Genomic DNA, 22,720 nt, shown 5'->3' on the forward strand with positions numbered 1-22,720 from the left:
AAAGCTTTTGGAAATGACAGAGTAAATGTTGAAAGCAACGAGTTATTTCAGCATGTTAATACATATTTATTTATTTTTCACTGAATATAAACAGAGATGAATGAGCTGGGGAAAAAAATGTACTCTAGAAGGTGTAGGGAAGAAAGGATCAATCAAAATCAGAAAATAAAATACACAAGATTCAATCATACTACATAACAGGAAGATTGGAGCATGATCAAAGAGGTATACAAACACAACAATATCACAAAAGAAGAAAATTAAATTTGTGTTTGTGTTTGTGTTTGTGTGCAGGAGTACACATGTTATTGTGACAAACTGCTAAGTGATCCAGTAAACTGCAGGCATTATATTGAATTTGCCAGAAGGAAAATATCAGCAAATACTCAACAGCAGTTGTGTGATTTGGGATACTTTTGCCATTAAAACACAGATGTAAAACATCCAGTGATAAAGCTGCAGCAGTTTATTAGGAGATAAGCTTGCATGTCTATGAATCAGGCATCCCATTCATAGTGTTCAGCTAGGACAACACTAGGAATGCGCAGGCTGCTTTGTATTTTGGCCAGCTTTGGAGGAGGTGAGTGCTATCAGTATCTACATGCTCATCCCTCTGTATTTCTATGTTTACTGCACACAACACGCAAGCAAACACACATTTCCACGCACACTTACACTCACAAACAGAAACTCAAATCCTGATCCTCACCCACCCCCCTATGCTTCCCTCCTCGGGTGAGGAAATGACACTCAGCGAGGATGGCTGGGAGAAATGAAGACATGTCTGATTTCCTCAGTAGCCAATGGTGTTTCTGCTCTCTGTACTCTCTGCCCTCTGATAGGTCTTTGTAACTCTCTTCATCTCAAGGCCCATGTCATTCCTTCTAATCTCCTTCCCAAACACAAACGGGCCAATCCTGAGACACGGCTCAGGGGCTGGGGAGGGATGACGCAGCTGAGGCATGGAAAGAGTGAGGGATGTTGTTCAGGAGGAGAGAAAGGTGCATCAGAAGCTGATGGTGGTGTGAGAAGGAGCCAATGTGTTATTATTAATAAAGCATTAAAAAAAAAACGCGAGCACATCAAAGCATACAGGGGCTGTGCTATCATACATGAAAGTAACGCACTATGGCTTAATGTTTCCTAAGGCATGTTATGGTGACGTCGCTTTGATTTGAAATGCATTGTGTGGAAAATGGATTTACAGGAGTGGAGGGAGAAAGCTTGGTGTGGGTTCAGACCATAATTTAAAACCTGACCTCATAGGCTCTTCAAAGTCTCTGTGAGCGTGGATATTTAGGATGTCCTTACAGTATGTGTGACAGACCTAAATCACAGCCTCGCAAACAACAAATAAACACATATATACATAAGAGCGGGATGAGGAGAACACCTGCAAAAACAAAAAATGAAAATTTTAAAAAGTCTAATATACACACGATGTTCACTAAAAATACTTGGAACTAATTTTTCAATTTGCTTTATTCTTTCTTTTTTGAGCAATTGGTGTCGCACCTGATTGAACTGTGTTCCTTTGCTGTTCAAGGCCTGCAGGAAGTCAGAGATTTTTTTTTCCATTGCTCCACCATGGCTAGGTAATTATCCTAATCTACCCTCCTCCCGTGTTCCAGCGCCAATTCCATACTGGCTCAGACCACCTCTGTGGCTTCATTATCGGAGCTAGGACTCACTAATGGCTTTAGAGCATCACTGTGCAGGCTGCTAGAGAAGAGAAACCAGGGTAAAGGGGAACGAAGAAGACGCAGGAGGAGGAGAACAGAGAAAAGAGGGAAGGAAAAAATGAGGTACTGAAGAGCAAGGGTTGCCCTGAAGGTTAACATCTCAATCATGAGGGACAATGCTCACTATAGTCCAAATGCTTCGTCATCTTAAAGGCATATTTTACTGACTGAGGATGAAGCTAAAGTGCATAACACCGTTAAAAAAAGAGGAAATCAGGAGATCGTCTGTACTCTCCACGCAGAGTGTGGAGAGTACGTGGAAGGTCGCTGTGTCTACGTGTCCATCTGATACAAACACCCACCTTGCATTTTTGAAAGAGCTAAAACCTCATAACATACAGAAGGAATGGGGGTGGGAATACAGTTTCACGTTTTTGTTTTTTGTTTTTTTCTGACAAATGACACCCTGACAGTTGGAAAAAAAAATGTTGGGGTCCCTGAACAGATTTCTCAGTTATAAAAATAAAATGTGTTGGATTAGACAAAGACAGACATCTTACATTCTACTTTTGAACCCCAATGAGAGCCACCCCACCCCCACTCCGTCTGTGCCATGATTGTTGTTGTTGGGTTTTTTTTCCCTCTCTAGAAATGTCATATATTATAGATTCTATATGGCACAAACAGACACTGATTTCTTCCATGTGTACACAACATATAGGATGACAGATTGAGATGGTGTAAAATGTCTGCGCATTACTCTAAATAGGCACGAAAGCTTTAAGCGTTCTTTATATACCCAGTAGGGGGGCCTTTTAGTCCAGTCAATCTATTTCAAAAGAGGGCCCAAGAATTTTCAGTAGTAAGATTTTTAAATACTTTTTATTTTTCCTAATAACATTCTGCCACACATAGTGAAAATACCTTAAAGTACCTTAGTAAAACTTGTTGTTTTTTTGAGGTCAAAAGCAAGTTCGACATTTTAGAGTGATGTGGTAAGGTAACAAAGTATTTACCTTAGAGGGTCTATGTACACCGATCCACTTATTCAATAATATTTTCAATAAACATATATTTACAAATGTTCAACCCTTACATTTTTGCCAGATTTTCCTGTTTGTAACACCTTGATTCTATTGGTGTACCTGCATTTAAAATAGGTATAAAATGTCCCTTATAGCCACTGTGCTATTTTAGAAATATTAATAAGAAAAAATTAATAAATGCACTTGTATTGATTACATTTATTAAATTTCTTTAGTTTTCAAATGATTGACACCAACTCACTCTTGCTTTACAATGGTTTGAATCACCCTTTCCCACTCCGACACCCTTAGCTCTCAACAGTGGTACATTATGCAGGTACAATGATTGAGTGGGAATGTGACCATCTGTGGTTGGCCACTCACCTCCAATAAGTTGTTTACCATATAACACAAAATAAAACATTTAATATCATGTAAAAATACTGTTTGCTCTGAACTTGATATTTAAAGTAAATTAGATTATTAGGGGCTTATTATAGGTAAATTTAAGGATGCCTGGACCATAGCATCTGAGGTAGTGTGTACGCTGAAAAACAAGAATCCGTTTAATCATTTATGTATCTATAACATTTATCAACATGTATATCTGAAGTATCCAAGAACCATTTAATAATTTATATACTACGACAACTATTACCATGTATGCCTTAAACAGTAATAATACATTAAAAGTACTAAGCTGAGTCAGTATTTGTTAACCAAACTGGAGGCTTCCACTGTTGCAGCCAGTAGAGCGGTATGTTGAGAAAGGTTTTACATGCCTTTTTCTGCACTTATCATTAGACCATTCATCCCTTTGTCATTTTTTTTTTTTTGGGGGGGGGTGTTTAAGGATTGCCTTCCTGCCATGGAGAATACATCAAGTAAGGTGGCTGGCTGCAAAGACCTTCTCTAGGTCTGTCCATCATCATATTTCGTAAGGAGACAGGTTGTGGGGGAACTATAGGATGAAATTAATCTGTGTCTAAGGGTTCTATTTCCCAAGCCTGTATCCAAGAACCATTTAATAATTTATATACTAACGACAACTATTACCATGTATGCCTTAAACAGTAATAATACATTAAAAGTACATAACTTCAGCTTACATGATTAATACATCCACTAATCTTATGAGGGTCTTTTGAGTGTTAATCTGGATCCTATCTACAGAAAACAAAAGTTAATTAAGTGTAAAAATGATTTTGTTCTCTTAACTTAAACATTGCACTCTTCTTTAAGGTTCCCGCTTTATTTCATGAGTAAGTATGCAAAGTGGCGGCAACACAGTGTGTGATCTGCTTCCAGACAAGGTACAAGTACACCAACCAAAGAAATCTTAAGGAACAGACATGACACTGAAAGAAACCTAAGTTGGAGTCTGTAGAAAAATTCCCCAAGAGCAAAGATGGTGGTAGAAGTACAACTTCTAGGGGAAAGAGAAAAAAAAACTTATGGAGGTTATGGAGAAAGTCAGCAAAATTTGAGCTTCTTTGGCAGGTTTTATTCATGATTTTATATATGAAGTTTTTAGAATCTACTGCTGATTGAAATTAAAGCATGGGTTCAAGTAAAGGGCTTGAAAGAAATACACCCAGCCCTTAACCTTCCCTTCTCTACACTCTACCCTTGTGCCCTGACAGGTGCTTTGTCCCTGCTCTTGACACTGAGAATCTTGAATAGCTGTCCCTTCTAAAAGGAATTATTTGAAAAGACATTTACTTTCCAGATAATTATAAATTAGGTGTTCACAAGCTAATGTCTTAAGATTACAAATTGGGCCAGAAAAGCAATATCATGCTTACCACTAATGATTCTAGGTCTCGATCTCTATGTTCCATATTTGCTCACTTATGTTTTTCTTTGGGTTTTTTTTCTTTTTTTGCTCTTTTTTTTCTTTCACGAGACAAAGACCTGTGAGCCAAGATCATAACAATCATATTTTATAGATGCCTTTATGCTATTTACAGAAAATATGGAGGTTGGAAAGATAGTTATGGTAAATGGACTGGTTCTTATATAGTGGTTTTCTACTCTACCTGAGCACTCAAAGCACTTTATACAACTTGCCTTATTTACCCATTCACACAAGCACTTTTTTCTCTTCTTTTTCTACGTAAGAGCTTTCTATCTAACACGACACACATCCGTAATCCGATGGGGGTTAGTATCTCGCCCAAGGATATGTGAGATGTAGACTGGAGAAGCCAGGGATTGAAGGCTGTAAGCCAAAACAGGTCAGAAAGCATATTGTTGTGTTCCTGCACTTTTATGTAAAGTAACACACATCACTCTCTATGGGCAATTAGATGAAGTGGAGATATTAGAAATATTTCAAATATTTCAAATTTAACTTGTTAAATACCTCTATTTGACTGAAGTCAGTGATTAAGCATTTGAACAAAACTCTCCAGGTTTTGTTTTCCATACTAAGCTGAGTCAGTATTTGTTAACCAAACTGGAGGCTTCCACTGTTGCAGCCAGTAGAGCAGTATGTTGAGAAAGGTTTTACATGCCTTTTTCTGCACTTATCATTAGACCATTCATCCCTTTGTCATTTTGGGGGGGGGTTAAGGATTGCCATGGAGAATACATCAAGTAAGGTGGCTGGCTGCAAAGACCTTCTCTAGGTCTGTCCATCATCATATTTTGTAAGGAGACAGGTTGTGGGGGAACTATAGGATGAAATTAATCTGTATCTAAGGGTTCTATTTCCCAAGCCTGTTGCCCACACTGATGAGCTCTTGAAAACTGGCAAATTTAGGAGAGAGAAGAAGACAACTTTGCTGAGAAATTTCTTTGCCAGCTTCCATTCCCTTTTTAAATTCCACAGGGACTGAAAGCATCACGTTGGGCCTCTGAGAGTAAGAGGGCTTCTGTTTTGGCTCTAGTTGGGTTTGAAAGATCAAAACTGGTTTGTTGAGAAGATTCATTAATTTTCTTCACATGCGAATTTCACTGTATTCTGCCATGTGTTATATTAACAAGGATCAGGCAAGATGGGGCACTTGTTAGATTGTGTGAAACCACAAAACATATGAAATCTCCTGGGCACAGGGTGGTGGAGTAGGCTATTAGGTAGCAGGCAAGTAGAGTATTCATGACTGGCAGAGGGGGAGCAATAACTCTGACTATTTAAGAAAGACATGGCACTTGAAATCCTGAAAAGGATAGGAGAAATACTATCCTTTAAGCCAGAAAGACCCAAGATCCAATCAGCTGATGAACCATAAACAACACCATCCTGTTTCTACTGACAGATGTACAACTGAAGTTGGCAATTTTAACAGTGTGGTGGAAAACATATCTACCTTTTGTTGTAGTAAAGTAGATAACAGAAATCCAGCTAGACAACCAACACTGTCATCTAAAGCAGGTTAACAATTAACACGTGTCCTCAAGAAATGCTTAAAACTGTAATACAAAAAGAAAATAATAAAAAGTACCAAAAACTAGTTTAAGAATTTATCTGGATTCAAATCTGAAAAGTTAAGTGCACAAAAAGTGAGTTGCAGCTTCTAAGAAAGCAATTTTGAGGATGGTGTGTATAAGAGTGTGTGTTTTTACATTTAAAGACATCGCAACTTATTTTCATACATTAATGTCCTCCAGCACAATGAACTTGCACCCTAAGCTGCTGTTAATAAAAAAGCAATTCAACTGATAATTTTATTAAATGAAAACAGAAATGATTCTTTTTTTACAGAGAGAGTCCCACCTCGTTGCTACATTAAGGTAAAAATACTGAAATGCTTCCAGTAACTAAACTACTTCTTAGGACACCTATATTTGGTAAGCATATAAGTGGATAAATAACGGTGACAGTAAATGTTCATGCTTAGGGCTCAAGAGGATATTAATACATTCTTTCCACCCCAACATTGTTGTCAGTTGGCACAAGCAGTCATCAGAAGGGTACTCCAAGTGGGGTTTGGTGCAGACAAGCATGAAGACATGCTTTATTTTTTGTCAGTGGTAATGTGATGATACTTGATGCCATAACAGTCTTTTTGCACAGGATTCTGAATCATAAATATACTATATATAAATGCTAAAATGGCTTCAAATGGGTTTTGGGGGAAGAGAAAGAGGGAGAAGAGAGATCTACTTCAAATGTTTTCCTTTTCTTCCCAGAAGAACTATTTTAGCTAGTAAAGAGTTCTTGAAGGTGAGATGCAAAACGAAACGTTACTCTGGCTTTTCCAGGTCAGAAGGTAGCTTGAAAGGTAAAGGTCTCCTTGTCTGAGCACTTCAAATTTTCTGTATTAGATCACAACCTCTTTTGTTGTTGTTGTTTTGTTATTCAACCTGGAAAAAAATGTGACTATATATTAAATATTGTGACTTCTTTCTCAGTGTGTAACATGTTTGTAGAGAAGAATACAGGCAGCTGAAGGCAAGGGTGGGGCATTTTTTTCCCTACAATTCCAAGATATAAAAAAAAAACTTCCATGCTTCCATAATAGGATCTTGAAGGAATGAAAAAAAAAAACTGCACTCCTACAGAACCTTTGCTTTGACGACTCAAAATAGGAACCAGCTAGAACAAGTATTCCCTGAAAACAACCATCTATAACAGATGAAATGGTTTTTTGTTGGGAGTTTTTTTTCAGTTGCTAAAGACACTGAAAAACTCACCAACAGGAATGACAGATAATACAACTAACAAAACAGTACTAGGTAAAATATTTATTTCCCATTTTTAGGTTAATTGGAAATAGTGCACCTTTGCACTATGAGAAGAACTATATCTACAAAATTTGAGCTGACATTGTTGTGATAATGTCTAAATGGAATAATAAATCCAAACAACCTGCAGTGTTTGTTTAGACTTTTGAGTGTGAAACTATTGGCATCAGTATATTTACCAAATATACTTAAATCAAAGTTCTCATGTTTGCTTTTAGTCTTGAAATTACAAAGGCATCTGCACTGTCAATCAAAACTATTTCCCTATTTCACCACATAATGTAATCACCATTTCTGAAGATAAGCCTTATATTGCATGACTCTACATTTAATTTGTTTCTCCTTAGACAATTTTCAGGTACTTTTATTTCTCTTTATTGATATTTACTCCATCACGTTTCAATTTAAAATTGTATTTTTATTACATTGCATTTTTTTTAATCTATGGTTTGTTGTTACTTAACAAATTAAGTTTTACAAATAAAACATGTGATGTTCTTGAACTAATCACCTATCTGATCCAAATCATATCCAAAAATCTACAACATTCAAGCTGTTGTATCGATTAATACATCACTATATGATCAGTTAACATCATATATAACCATTTCTGCACTTTCACTTTCGGTACATTAAGCAAGTTTTGTTGCACGTCTTGTTACAGTTGTATTAAATGTATGAATTTAAATTGCAAATGTATTCATTTTTACTTTTTTCAAAGCATATCACTCACATTAGCTAATATGTCAGTAAACACGTGGTTATTTACCAAACTCAGCAGTCCTGGGGAAAACTATGATGTGGAGTTACAGTTCTGTAACAGTACGATAATGTATCTTATAGCTGTATAGCTTCATTCGTGATCTCTACTGTGTTCTTCATCAAGTCCCAATTTTGATCACTTGCTTGTTGTTGGGTGTTAGTTTGTGGTACATTTATGGACCACATATGCAACACAATGTGGTATAACTGGAGATGTGGACACATTGTTCTTGCACATTATTGCATTTCAAGGATAACATGCATAATTTTCTTAGGGATTAGAAAAGTATTCTGATTCTGATAAGCAACAATCACATAATCAAGAACACAGGAGTTTGTGGGTTAAAAGTAAAAAAACGTTCTAAGCACCGGAAGGCTATATTTACAGTAATATGCTTTCATTTTAAAACTGTGTTTTAATACTGAAACAATTTCTGTCCATACAAGGACAGTGTTACCACAGTTTCAGGAGTGATCTCTGTCCGTATTGTGCGAAGACGTGTGGATGTTCAAACAGGAAACAGAAGTTTGGTTGTGGAAATTGCTCCAGAGGAAGAAAACTACATCAAAAAATAAGACCAGAAGCCTTTTTGTTCGTACAGACAATGTTAGTGTAACTATACCTGAAGATAACACTCGAAAATGTGGCAAATATGGCAATGGGAGCACCATGGGGTATCCATCACAGAAGGATGAAATCACAAAAGGTATGTGAGCAAATATTGTTTTTGTTTTTTTTAACAAAACCTCTTTCAGCACTTTTATAACAAAAAATGTTAGTATTCTGACTCTAAGATACACCCCAAACATATATTATAGCTAGGTTATTATAGCATATATTATAGCTAGATGCTAACCTATTAAGATACCAAACGAAAAAGAAATTTGTTTCTATGTCATCTCTGATAAAGAAAAGTGATAAAACACACACTGATATCCTTTTTTTTTTTTTTCTGCAGTGTGCAAGGTGTGCTTTAACTTTAGAGCGGAGTCTGTTAGTCAAACAATGGGAGAGCATTAAAACATGCCAATATAGCAGTATTAGTCAACAGCCTCAGTCAATACATCCCACTGGGTTGTATGCCTTCCTACAAACACAAGCAATTGCTTCAGAAGGCCTCAGCACTAGATAGAAACATCAATTACAGTAAATTACACCAAAACAGTGTGTAACACTTCAATTTGTCTCTCGAGCTGTCTGAGCTGTTTTGGATGAAAGCAGAGCAGAGTAAGATAACATTAAATAGCCTTAAGATGTGTTGCATTTACTTGGTCATGAGTTATGTATTTTTGATTCCAAAGACTTACTTCGAAAGCATTATTAAACTTCCTAAATATTTTTTCCCCATGTGCAGCCTAGACTTGTAATGTTGAATTTAAATGGGAGCACTCTCCTGTACTGTGTCAGCCCAGAGACTTGCAAAATCCACGCTGGTTGCTTAGTATCCTTTTGGCATTGAGACAAGTGCTTTGAGTTTATAAAGTTGAAAAGAATGAAAATGTTTTAGATGCTTCATGTGTTCCTTGTCCCAAAGTCCAAGGACATGGACAGATAAATTCTGAGGTGAGTCCTTTTTTACACGCTGCAAAAACAGCTAAACTATCTTGGTTTAAGCAATCTTGGGTTTCACTTGTATTTTCTTGCAATGGAAGATAAACGGCTTCATTCAAAAGTACCAAGGCATAGGTTCATAAATTTTGAGGTAAGTCTTTTTTGACACTTTTGACACAATGGAAACAAGGGTTAAACCGTCTTGGATTAAACTATCTGGGTTTACACTTTTGTTTTCTTGCAATGGAACCACAAATGATAGCTGCAGCAGCTGTGCTCCAAAACAAAAACGTCCAATTTTGATTAAACAGTGCATCAATGACTTCTCTTGCTATGGTTGATTATCCAAGAGGGGTATTGGTTGCTGCGGACAGATAAAGATTTGGCTGTTTGAGTGAACATTTTGGGAGGGGGTGGGGGTGCTGGAGTAAATGAAAGACAAATGCGAGTAGTGCCCACTCAGCTATTTTCCCAGTCAAGATCAAAGGCACGCCGGACTGGCCGCTCCACGGGAAACTTGAGATGGGTCCTGCCTTTGTTTGCTGTTGCTAGGAGACCTGCAGAAGGCTGAAAGTGTTTGCAGTGGGGTACAACATCAAAACCATTTCCAATATAAATTTTTAAGACAGCCATGTATTTGTGGCTTTCAATTTACTGAGCACAGTGAAAACACTGACAATAATGATTAGACGCTCTGTTAGCCATAGATTATTGTTTGTTTAAAAAGAAAAAGTAGTTGTAGACAATTATACATGTCCACACTTTGAAAACGCTCTTGTCGGTATTGTGTATACTATACAGTACACGGTATCAGTGCCTGTCATAGTACTTAGCAATTTTTAGCTGTGCCGATGAACACAATACTTTCATCAAAATACCATACACACAAGAAAACAAAATATAAGAACTGCATACATTGCAGTTACGCAACTTAACTGTTGTTTGATATATTTATAAGCTTAGGTTTGGCTTCCCAACGAAGCTAATTATGATGCTGTTATCTATTAATGGGCCCCACGATAGTAAGGGTGGCTAGACATGTGTCACAGAGAGCTCATTACATATCATTAGTTCAACACTCCAATAATGTGACCTGCTGAGCAGAAGATAATGACTTGGCCCCTGATATTTGCAGAACTATTGTGTGCTAAGCAAAGCACCACCAGGAGAATATATCTACAGGCTTAAGAGCTACAAGAAAACTGATAAAGCCATACAATAACCTAAGGTACACACATTTTCCTGTGTTGTGTGTGCAGCATAGCAAAGAAGAAAGCTGCATTTCTTTGATTTTTTTTTTTCTTTAACAGAACTGGGGCATAAGAGCTAACTCATTAAATAACAATCACGATGAGCCTCTTGTGAACAAACAATTTTTCTTTCTTTACACACGGTGTTATATAATTCAGAAAAATAAATGTATATCACAAGATTTGTAATTATCTATTTACTAGTGTGTCCTATTAATAGACTTGTACTATTGTAGTTGATCACTAGAGTGGCCCTAAATCACCCTGTGTTACATAACTGTGCATGGATAACCTGACCTCTTTTTTTTTTTTTTTTTTTTTTTTTTAATGAGAAGAAAATCAACACTTTCATAATTTATACAGGAATAAATCAGTTCAATTTACACATACATCCAAAGTACATGGACTCAGTCAATAACTAGCCAAACATGTAAAAACTACAGGTGCCAAAGCAGTGACCTTCGTGTCTGGAACGATGAAAATTAGAATTGTGCTGTGTCTGCCTTGTGTTTTCACTACTTGCGCCAACTGGCACAGCACTGGCGTCCTCTCCCCGGCTCCCAGTCTGCCGTGATGACAATGGCAACCAGTTACCGCATGGCATGTAAAAATGACAAAAATACCAGCAAGCCAATGGACAGTTGGAGGATGCGAAGATACTATAATATAGCTGATCAATCACTCTGACAAGAAAATGTATTCCTGGGCACGGCCATTGCAAACAACATTTGAATTTCTAGGACATCTGCTTCTTTATTCGTGCCTGTAAAACAGCGAGCTTTCAGTTGCATTAAAAAGAGCCAATTTCGAGCTGGAAGGAGAAATGAGGCTCCTTGAGGATTCTAAGTTTGTATCCTCTAAAGAGCTGAATTTCTCTTCTACCCAACAAGAACTAAAAGTGGCCTACATTCAAGTGTGTCACGTGCTTATCTACTGTGTCCTGCCTTAACCTGCTCCAGTCAGTACTAGAGTGTGCTGGTGAGGCTTTAGCAGAGAATATGCAGCATACAGCAGGCAAACAGTGTGGAGACAAAAATGATTCATCTTCTGAAAATTTGTTGTACCGCTTACAAAAAAGAATCATGACTCATCCTGCTGTTTCTGTGTTCCTATGGAAGAAAGAGTTGTCTTCTCTTGTCACTGCAACCAGGGATCCACCCCTGTGTGACATCACATCGCTGCCAAATCTTGTAAAAGCCACCTAAATTCGCATTAATTGGTGTGTGACTAGCTGGCATTAACTGAACATCATGTAGATTTATGATTTCTCAGTACAAATCTGTGCTGAGCTTGAAATAGTTTTTGACTGAGAACAACTTTGCTCATTTGGCTGCCACCTGCTTCTCACTAATACAAATACTTCACTGCAGTTATCAACACATACTCACACAGGGTTTAATTTGTTTGCCAAATCTGTGGCTACATTCATGGCTTTACCGCCAACAGGCTGCTTTTTTGGAGTAATGAAAAGCAGTTTGATTTATTACATTTTTAACAATTTTACAACATACTGTGACTTAAATCAGGCTCCAGTTGTTCTTTGGATGTTCCTCTTTGTAAAGTGCAACATTGCAATCAATAAATCATCCATGGGGAAAGTTTTAAATAATGTAGATTTAAATCACCATCAAAAGTTTGCATATAATCAACATGAAAAAAAAAACACAGTAGGGAGGGTTTGAAAAAGTCTAAATGTTAAAAATAAGATTCATAAGTTTTGGAGTCCAGCAAAGACATCTGATGACTGTTAAATCCTAATTTGTGGTCCATTCACATTTTACAGATAATTGATGTTTTAATTCAGTCAAAATCTTTAATCGTGCACATTTCACATAAAATTCACTATTTTTTAATATGCAACAAACATAACGGGAGCTTCTGTTTATTGCTTTGCCTAATATATACTCAAATCTACAAGTCTGCATTTGCTTTGTTCCCCTCAAACTCGACAGGTCTGACTGAAAAGTTAGCACAGCACCGAGAGGCTTCCCCAAACAGTTCACCTCTGTTTTGGTCGATGACTACTGCCTGAACTCACTATCCCTACTGAGACAATAAAACGGCTGGATGGCTATAGGACTAGCAGAAAGGCCAGTAGTTTACAACTCAGGAGAGGCAAAGCAATACAGCTTGTGTGAAGAAGAAAGATTTACAGTTCTCAGGCTGAGGTCATAAGGCCAAAGTTACCCTTTTCAGTTCCTGGATCGCAAATGAGAAGACGCTGGACACAAGCTGAAACATACAGCTACACCCCTCCAGCTTTAGACAAAAGATTATATCACAGTGAATCATTGCCAGATCTCATCTTTCCAGTCAATAATTGCTTACTTAGTTTGTAAAGAACAAGTGCTATCTTTAGAAAGAACAGTCCACTTTAATCCAACCTTTTACTACCTAATAGAATGAGTAGCATGGACAATTATAGGAATAACAGTTCACAGTATTTATCATAATTGTCTATCAAAGCCTTTGTAAAGAGACATTTAATTTTCTCTGTATAGATTTAATTAAGACCTTTATCATTTGACTGACTTTCAAAGCATGCAAATGTTACCAGGTCGATGATTTAAGTTTCTCTACTCTCCTTTCTTGTTTTTTCATCATAGTGATATAGGAAATTTTTTTTATTTTACTTTAGGCCAAGTTTAGCTCATAAAATAAACAACAACAATAAATAATCAAAATCTTTTTCAACTATTATTTCATGTGCAATCCACTGTTTCAGACTTTGTTGTCACAACAGAAATGTAAATAAAGACAAAACGTCTGAGTAAAGATCTTTAATTGAAGCTTTTATGACAGCATTCAAGATGTTCACACACAAAACTTCAACAAGATGCCTGAAGTATTTTTTCTCATCTTGAAAAGAGCCTTCAATACTGCAAAACAAGAAAAAAACATAAGAAGGAAATGTAACTTTAGTTAATTTTTTTACCTTCATATTTTTTAATTTCTATAAAACATAAATGTTTATTTTGATAAAACCTGACTTAAATAACCTTAACCTAAAGAGGAATGCATCATATTATCCATATCATAATATAAAAGATGATATATTATGATATGGGGTATTTTTTAAGTCTTGATCCATTCGCACTATGAAAGAATTGTTATTGACAAGGATTTGCTGTGAGATTCCCCTTTCATTCTAATGGTATTTAAAAAAGAGAAAGACTGGGAGACACAAGAGTGAGGCTGACGTCACAGTCCAAGAGTCACCCGCCGTGTGTTCGGCGTCTCCGAGTAAAGACTTATCTGCAAAGAAGTTTGGACGGACAATGTGGGTGGACAGGGCGTGAAACTGCTATCATCATCAGTTCTGAATGAAAAAAAGAAAACATATCTTCCACAAAAAAGAAGGCTCATTCCAATTCAGCTGCGTTGTTAGGACAACGAAAACCATCCCTCAGATGATTAGTTCCACTTCAAAAGAATTTACTTTCCGCTGTGGAAACGTCCCCCTTTTGTGTCCTTACACAGGGTTTTCTCAGCCCAAAAGAAGAATCGTATGTTTAGTCAGCCTGTTTATTATTCCTCCTGTTCACACTACAATTGTATTAAATAAATAGAGTACTACTAACAAAGGCCTATTAGCCCATAAACATGTCCCGGTACACACAAAAAAGACTAAATCACAGTCTCTGCACAGGAATTAAGATACTCTGGTAAAGGCACAAACTACATTGCAGGAGACATGGTGCCATGTCTTGTCACTGACATCATGAAACATGCATGTTATGTTTCACATATTTTTTGTAAACCATCCATCTCAATTTTGAGAGACACCGCCCCTTGCAAAACAGCACTCGTCGCTGGTGATTTTGTGAAGCAGCAGTCAGCGGTAGAAGTTGTGCACGCGGTTTCAGAAGGATGAATGGGCTTTGCTTTTTCTGTTCGCCTAGACAGACAGGCTCATTGTAGAAGTAAAAATGTGTCAATATAAATTCTAATAATACACACTTTAAATCTCAAAACAGGCCAAATTATCTGCAAAAATCTAAGAATTCAACATTTTTACATCTAATGTCTAAACTTACTCCAAACTGGACTAAAATTAAAAATGATGAGTAGTTACTTGAGAGTCAGCAAGAATTAATTACAGGTAATAAGTGGGCACAAGTTACATTTGCCTTAATGATCATAAATGTGTGGCTGAAGCGGCAAATCAAAGAGTTACAGCTGTTAGCTTCGCTGCTAACTCTGACTTCCTTGAGATTTTAAGACACTATTTTAATGCTAAAAAGAGTCGGTTCAAGTTCTGTTGCGTGTGCAGATAAACAGATAGCTTGCCCAAGTCAAAATTCCAAACCGCGTGGAGAAAAAACGTAGCGACAAAATACCTCAATGTGGATACATGGACTAAAAATGAAAGGTTATTTTGTGACAAGGTCTGAAACTCGAAGCGTTTACATTTGAATTATTATTTTTTAATGTCTGAAATCAAAACCCAAAAGTAGCCTGTAATAACAATATGAGCTTATGGCCTGTACACAACATGCAACTAACAATAAGATTAGCTTGTACTGTCGAATCACTTTCTTTTCTACAAACAGATGTGACACCAGGAAGAAGTGATTGTATTTATTTTTTTGCAGCAATGGATCTTTCAGTTAAACTCAGGTTTGCTTTTTACTTTTCAGGAGCTCTACTTTAAATTCCTGGTTGATTAAAAAACTGTGTCATAATACTTCAGTCATTTCAGTAGCCAGCTAGTGCACTTGTAGTGGATGAGTTTATATTCCAGCAAGAATATTGGCTGGATCTGTGCCTGGTGTGGCTCGAGAGTATCCATCTTCTCATACATGATCAGCAGATGAGCCTGCTCATGACCTACAGTATATTAATATGCTCAGCATAAAGAAGCCTCTTGGCACAAGACGTGCCAGAAGCAGCCCTTTAATGTTGGCAACTGTCAAAGCTTTGATTTCTGACTGATGAGTAAGGTCGGTGCAATAACGGAACGACACTACCAGTCATCTCACCCATTTTCCACAACAAGAAACATATCCTTTAACGTTACAACAGCACCAGCATCACTCGGTTTAAATTGTATATCTACAAAACGAGCATCTCATGCCTACAAATGTAGAGCCAGCAAAGAGGAAATAACCAGAGAGGAACTAAAAAGGTGGGCGTTTATCTCTCCTATGATCTTTGGGAAATTAGAACTTCTCATTAACCTGTAGTCTGGGCTTTTTTTTGTAATATTTCAGAGAAGCAAAATAAACTCAAACAATGTTGGCCTACTTATTTAGGAGTTTATTGTTTACACTGGGATAAAATACTATACTATTAACTACCTAACTATATTGTAGGCTAATACAATGGCCTTGAATTTAAATCTACTGGCAGCAAGGATATAATTCAGTGTTTTGATACTAATGTTGTTTTAATTTCTTTTAAACGGCATGAGTATTAACAGCAGCTTAGCAGGCTGTAGTCTTATGTGCATTTGAGCTGTACTGCATTACACTGAAAGTGTATTTTGCTCATCACATTTCAGTAGATAAAAAAAACGCTCAGTATAAAGCAACAGTAGTACCATAAATCTTCATGTAAAAAAAAAAACTGAAATGCATGCAGTTTATGAAATATAACTAAAATTTAAAGCAACTCAGTAAAAACTGTTATAAAGTTTGTGGCAAATATGTTAGCTATTGTTTTGTTTAAAAGGCCAGACAGGTGTGAATAGAAAAAAAGGAAAACATAGTAAGAGAATATAGTTCGTTTGAACTATGATCTCAAACGTAATAGAAAAATGAAAGATATTCGATAGCCGAACTGTTGAATGAATTGCAGTGGCGTTCTATAAAAATGTGAAATAAATATGAAAGAAGTGAATGAATGCATTATTACTATTTCCCTTTTTTGTTTTAAATAAATTAAGATGAGCTGACTTGGGGAAAAAAAAGAACTTAACTCAACTGCAACTAATTGCTCCTTTCATCTATCCAATTAAACACAAAATTTTAATCCAAGAAGTTTATTTCTTGTTTTGAGTTCTCATCCTTTTAATAAGGACAAAAATGTTAGTCCTGCATATTAATTCTGCACCACGAAATGAGCCGTTATTTACACCTTTGATTATCATCACTCTCTCTCTGCCCAGATCTGCTCTTGTGCCACTCCTACAATGACTGGGCTTAATTGACAGACGTACCAAAGGATGTGTTGGCAAAGTTAGCCGCTAACCGCTAACATTTTCAATCCATACCCACTCAGGTGTGTATGTGTGAGAGGGTGAGAGGAGGTTGTTAAAATGGTGCTGAAGATCAATAGGATGTTGTTGTTAGTGAGAGACCTTTCATGGGAAACATCAGTAAGGTGGCATCACAAGTTGTCATGTGTGATATTTGTGAAATGTGTCTGGAATGTCTCTTCCTTCAGCTGCCTGAATAAACAGTCAGCAGCTACAGCTCAGCTCCCCTAGATATTCTGTGATAAAACAGCTCGGTTGCATGAGGTAATCTCACCCTAACCCAAATGAGATGGTAATGCCTTCACTCAGGGAATTCAGAAATACACAGCAGTACCTAGATGGAGGCTGCGCACCTCAAATGGGACTAATAATAGAGCCCCTATTCTCTTAACTTGGAATCTATATTATATGCTTCAAGAATGAGATCAACTATATGATCTCATTCTCATTCTCATTCTTGGGCGATCGTGGCTCAAGAGTTGGGAGTTCGCCTTGTAATCGGAAGGTTGCCGGTTCGAGCCCCGGCTTGGACAGTCTCGGTCGTTGTGTCCTTGGGCAAGACACTTCACCCGTTGCCTACTGGTGGTGGTCAGAGGGCCCGGTGGCGCCAGTGTCCGGCAGCCTCGCCTCTGTCAGTGCGCCCCAGGGTGGCTGTGGCTACATTGTAGCTTTCCATCACCAGTGTGTGAATGGGTGGATGACAAGTTGTGTAAAGCGCTTTGGGGTCCTTAGGGACTAGAAAAGCGCTATACAAATACAGGCCATTTACCATTTTACCATATGGGTCAGTGGGATTTCTGTAAGAAAAAAACATAGAAAGGAACAACCAAAAGAAAATATGCACTACTGACAACAGATCTGAGGAATGCAGTAGCTTACAAGAAAATTATTTGGGCAGAGTCACAGCTTAGAACTTTAATTAACAGAGCTGGTTTTAACTGATCGAAAGGGAATACGTGTCCACACTCATGTGCGCGTGAGCCTAATTATTTTCAACTCCTTGATTGTCTACAGGCTCCATAAATAAAAGCACAAGTGACTTGAAATGTTCAAAGCAAATTATTTTAGAAATGGAAATGATCAAAGAGCAGTCTTTCATAAGTTCTGTGATCTCTGAGCTAGAATACACGGAGACTTCAGTCCTCCACGCTGCTGTGGCCTAGGTCCCGTTTAACACACGCATAATGCACACATGCCCACACACATACGCAGACACACACACACACACACACCACCTTCCAGTCGCACAATCTGTCTTTCTTAGCAGACAGTAAAAAAGAAAAAGAAATTATCTTCTTACTTGGGATCCCCAAATTAAACTAAAATGGAAAAAACATAAATTGATATTGTTATGATATTATACGTATGGATTTACATGCAACATGCAACAACAGTAAAAGCTGTTTTATATTAGAGATCAGTAAAAAAAAGATGTGTAGGCAGTCAAGTCAGCCATTTTGCAATAATCTCTTGTTCACATGTTACAATTTATATTATCAACAGCGCATGCTGACTTCTAAGCTGTTTCCACTGTACCTGTTTGGCACATTACCGTAATGTGTTGATCAATACAAGGACATTTACACCATTTTAAAACACAGGCAGAAAAGGGTACTTATACTGAAGCTGCGTGATATGAGTGATGGCTGTATCTTTTTTTCCCTCTCTTCCATTGGTTCCTTGGAATTATTCATGGTCCCTTTTGTGGGATATTTTGAATGAAATTAATGCATATAGCAAAGTTAATGATGTTTTCAAACAGGAAGTGATATTACGAGTCAAATATATTACACACATAGCTTTACTGATTCATTTGTAGCTGTTTCTTTGGTCTTGAAAGTCAAGAAGCGTACACTTTTAAATACAAATATCATTGTTTCTACAGTAAACAAACTCCCTCTCTTCTTTCTTCTGTTGCACACTCAGCTTTTGTTTGGGTATTACTGACCTGATGCATGTCAAAACGGTGGGGATTTTGTATTTGTTATACTGTAGGCATAGCATTTCCATAAGTATATTTTCCTTTTTGTTGCAGATTATTTTTTCTGAAACATACTTATAGAGATTGCATAATTTCGTCACTTACATAACTGAAAGGAATGCTATGGCATTCACAACAGCAACCAAACAGATAACATAAGGTACTGGAGTTGAGCTGAGGAAAATTGCTAATTACCTAAAAAAAACAATGTGACACACTCTCCTGTTACATAAGAGATGGAGTTTTGATCCCTCTTCTCTTTCAGATATCTTAAAACTAGGATTATTCCCTGCTGACTGAAATAAATACCATCAGTTCTTCCTTGTTCTTTTTGAAAGTCATCCATGAAAAGGTGAACACGTCACAGGTCTGAGTCAGCAGTGAAGGTGGTATGCCACTGATCGTAAGACAAAAATTAATGCAGCTGTTTTTGATTTAATGTGATGCTGTATGCACGAATCCTCACTCGATGCATATCAAATTACCATATCATAGACTGCACCTAATAGAAGGCCAGGCTTCCTTACTGATGATTATTTTTGCCTTTAAATACATTACTTCATCTCCTCAAAGCTTCACTGGTCACTAATTACTCTCTCGCATGCCCCTGTGCTCTCTTTAGCAAGTGGCTAATAATTTCCATCATTAGGGCTTTAATTTCAAAGGGATATAAATGAAACCTTGGTCCCCTGGGGACATTATATTGTTGATGAGTGTAAATACATATATCATCAACCGGTTACCTTGCATTCCCTCTTGTTGCCTCAATGCCATTACTCTGTTTTTGTCTGTGCCATCCACTTTAGGGTCAACAAATCACATTTGTCCCCTCCATTAATGATACACCCCTAATATAAAATATCATCGCAGTGCAAATCTTGGTCTAAATGTAAGTAAAAAACATCAGGGGAAATTCCTAGGTTGTGTGAAGACCCCCTATTCCCCGTCACCTTATATCCATCATTGTAGATTTAGGCCCTGGGGTGAACTCGTAAGGCTGAAGGTTAACAGCGAGATTGCCATGCATCCTCCCTTACAGCGTTCTAAAATGCGCTCCCACTACTGCTACAAACACTAAATATCGGCACACAGTCACGTCCAGTACATAGAAATGTAACCACCACATACCAGTGAGTGCAAGCGCGAGTGCGTCAACACCTCCATGTTCGACAAATGGATGGACTTCAATAGGGATATGATCAGAAACAGAATCCTTCCTTCAGATGTAGAGTTCACAGGCTTGATCATGCAGCTGCCTTGCAATGCATACTGCAACAGATAAAATTAAACACTGACGATTACTCACCACTTTGAAACACCCTGGACCGTGATCAATGTAATTTCTTTTTTAAGTTCAACCTCAAACAGCAGAGATTTGAGAAATCGTACAAAAAGTCTGTATCTCGCAACAGAACTGAACTGTTTCTAATGAAAGGTGACAGTTTTGAGAGACAGCAAAGACAACAGCCATTTAGGATCTCTTTGCATTGTTTTTGTAAAATCTAAGGCAATGTGCTCTTTAGGAGTCCAAATCAAAGCGATTTTCTAACAATGCTTCAAATGCATTCTGTAAAACGTGAATCATTATGCAGAAGCTCTAAGATGTATGTCAAAGATCATATACTGTTCAGAAAGACAGATGAAGATAAAGGCATCAATTTCTGGTCCAAGTGCAGATTGAAGCATATTGATGTGACTCTTCGCATACATGAAAGCTACCAGCTGCCCTTGCCAGCAAGTGGAGGACATTAAGGCTCAGACTGGTTGATCTGTGATGACAAGGGTCTGGAGGAGGGATTAGAAGCAAGGGGACCAAAGTTATGGTCATTCCCTTAAAAGGATGGCAGTGCATCTCATAGGCCTGGAGCTTGCAGGAGTTGAAAGATCTTCAAAGGTCGGCTCACCCAACACAACCTACTCTAACTCCCCCAAAATAAAAAAATATATTAAAAAAAAAATAAAAACCTTGAAAGCATGAATTTTGAGAGATGTGGACTTCTAAAATATTATTTATTTTCCTTTTGCATTGCAACAGGCCACAACAAGTGCTGCAGGCCACATCTGAAAAAAAAAAAAACTTTTGCTTTTAGGTTGTTGTTTATTCTCCATGTGAAATGATCATTGTCAGTCATATGATTACCTCCTGAGCTTCCCAGCTTACCCAGAGACCATGAAATCTCAAAAACTGGCTCATCAAAAACTGTCAAAATCTCAGTTATGTAAGGCATAGATAATAAATGAAAAAGGAAAAAGGGGCATCTTTTAAGAACCAACCACAGGGGTAAATTGCAATGCATCAAAAGACAAATATGCAGCAAATATAAGGATAGACGGGACCTTTCTCGCTATGCTGCTATATATTGGCTATTAAGTGATGCTCTATTTAGTGACACTAATTATTCGTAAATTCTCTAACAACAGTCAGAAAGCTGAGTATTTCAGGGACTTGGGATTAAGCTGACAGTACAGCAGCCATAGGGAAGAGTGACACGAGCCTAGTTTAATAAGACCTGGTACACGCTGGACTACACAGGGGGTTGGCACCACTGAAATCAGAAAACTACAGTGCAGATGAAGATGAGAGAGAAAACTAAAGGATCAGTTTGGTTAAATCATAAGAGCATAGCACTGGGATTCGGCATTGCTATTCACCATTTCATGGCTCGTAACCACACAAAACATGTGCATGTAAGTGCGATGATTGCAATATCGACCATAAGAGCACAGTTTCTGAGTGTTTTATGAGCTTATTAATTGTCAACCTGCACATGCTTAGACATGAAACAGATTGCCTTACAAATGTTCTCAGATAGAAACAAGTGACCCATAAATTTCACTCTTCTATTCGGTCTTTTTTAATAGTTGTACAGTATATTGTCCAGTAATTTACTTCAGAGTTAAAATTTGTTCATTTTTTTTAACTGTCCTTATTATACAGTGTTGACATCACCCCTCTGTGGCAACCATTCTTTAGCTGGAAAGGGCAAGCAAAAGAAAATAAAGCAGCAGTCAGTGCAGCTGCATTCATTTTTCCATGTGGTGTTGCAATTTTCCATGGAGTGGCAGTGTAAAGAAAAAGCAGATATGTGAGTCAAGTTCCATGCATGTCGGGGGGGGGGGGGGGATCTAGCAGAGGATACCTACTTACCATCAGACCACTCTGGCAGAGATTAGGGTGCCATCGCGAAGAAGTCATGGAAGGTGAAGATGGGCAGGAGCTGCAGGGATAGACATAGATGAGGCAGAGGAACAAGAGGATCTGGGAAAAAAATTTAAAATGGGAAGGGTCACAGAGGGGTGGATGAAAAGAAACCAAGATGGGAAGCAAAAGAACCACTGGCTTGACCTAGGAAGGAGGGGGGGAGGAGCCAGAGATCCAATTAAAAACACATTTGGTCAGTCAGAATGAACATTGACACAGATTCTCCTGCCTCTTCAGACCAAGCTCAGTCCCTAAGCCGCACCCAGAAAAGTACGCCAGCTACACAGTGTAAGTTGTGCTAGATGCCATATGTGGTTATGATAATGCATAAAACCAAAGACCACGTTACACAGTTGGCGCTCAACCTAAGTATGGCAC

The 22,720-nt window shown here is 37.7% G+C and overlaps 1 protein-coding gene across 3 annotated transcripts in view; it reads right to left on the minus strand.

The window, feature by feature from the left end:
* Positions 1 to 13,731: 13,731 nt before the first annotated feature.
* The window catches only part of LOC146677900 (uncharacterized), an 81,524-nt gene continuing 72,535 nt past the window's right edge, over positions 13,732 to 22,720 (minus strand). For 2 of the 3 annotated variants that reach the window (XR_014907672.1, XM_085382888.1), the window contains 3 exons: positions 22,289 to 22,358; positions 20,269 to 20,409; positions 13,732 to 13,839 (listed from right to left, as the gene is read on the minus strand). Coding sequence is in view for 2 of the 3 variants with exons in the window: in XM_085382888.1 (XP_085239014.1) it covers positions 13,834 to 13,839; positions 20,269 to 20,409; positions 22,289 to 22,358 (217 nt within the window). In the remaining variant the exon portion in view is untranslated. Of the gene's footprint in view, positions 13,840 to 18,757; positions 20,410 to 22,288; positions 22,359 to 22,720 lie in introns of those variants that run through there. The other variant, XM_085382883.1, reaches the window with a different exon arrangement.

Source organism: Rhamphochromis longiceps, linkage group LG2 (assembly GCF_057381845.1).
Source record: "Rhamphochromis longiceps isolate RC_006_pf linkage group LG2, R_longiceps_female_GT1.1, whole genome shotgun sequence".
NCBI lineage: Eukaryota > Metazoa > Chordata > Actinopteri > Cichliformes > Cichlidae > Rhamphochromis > Rhamphochromis longiceps.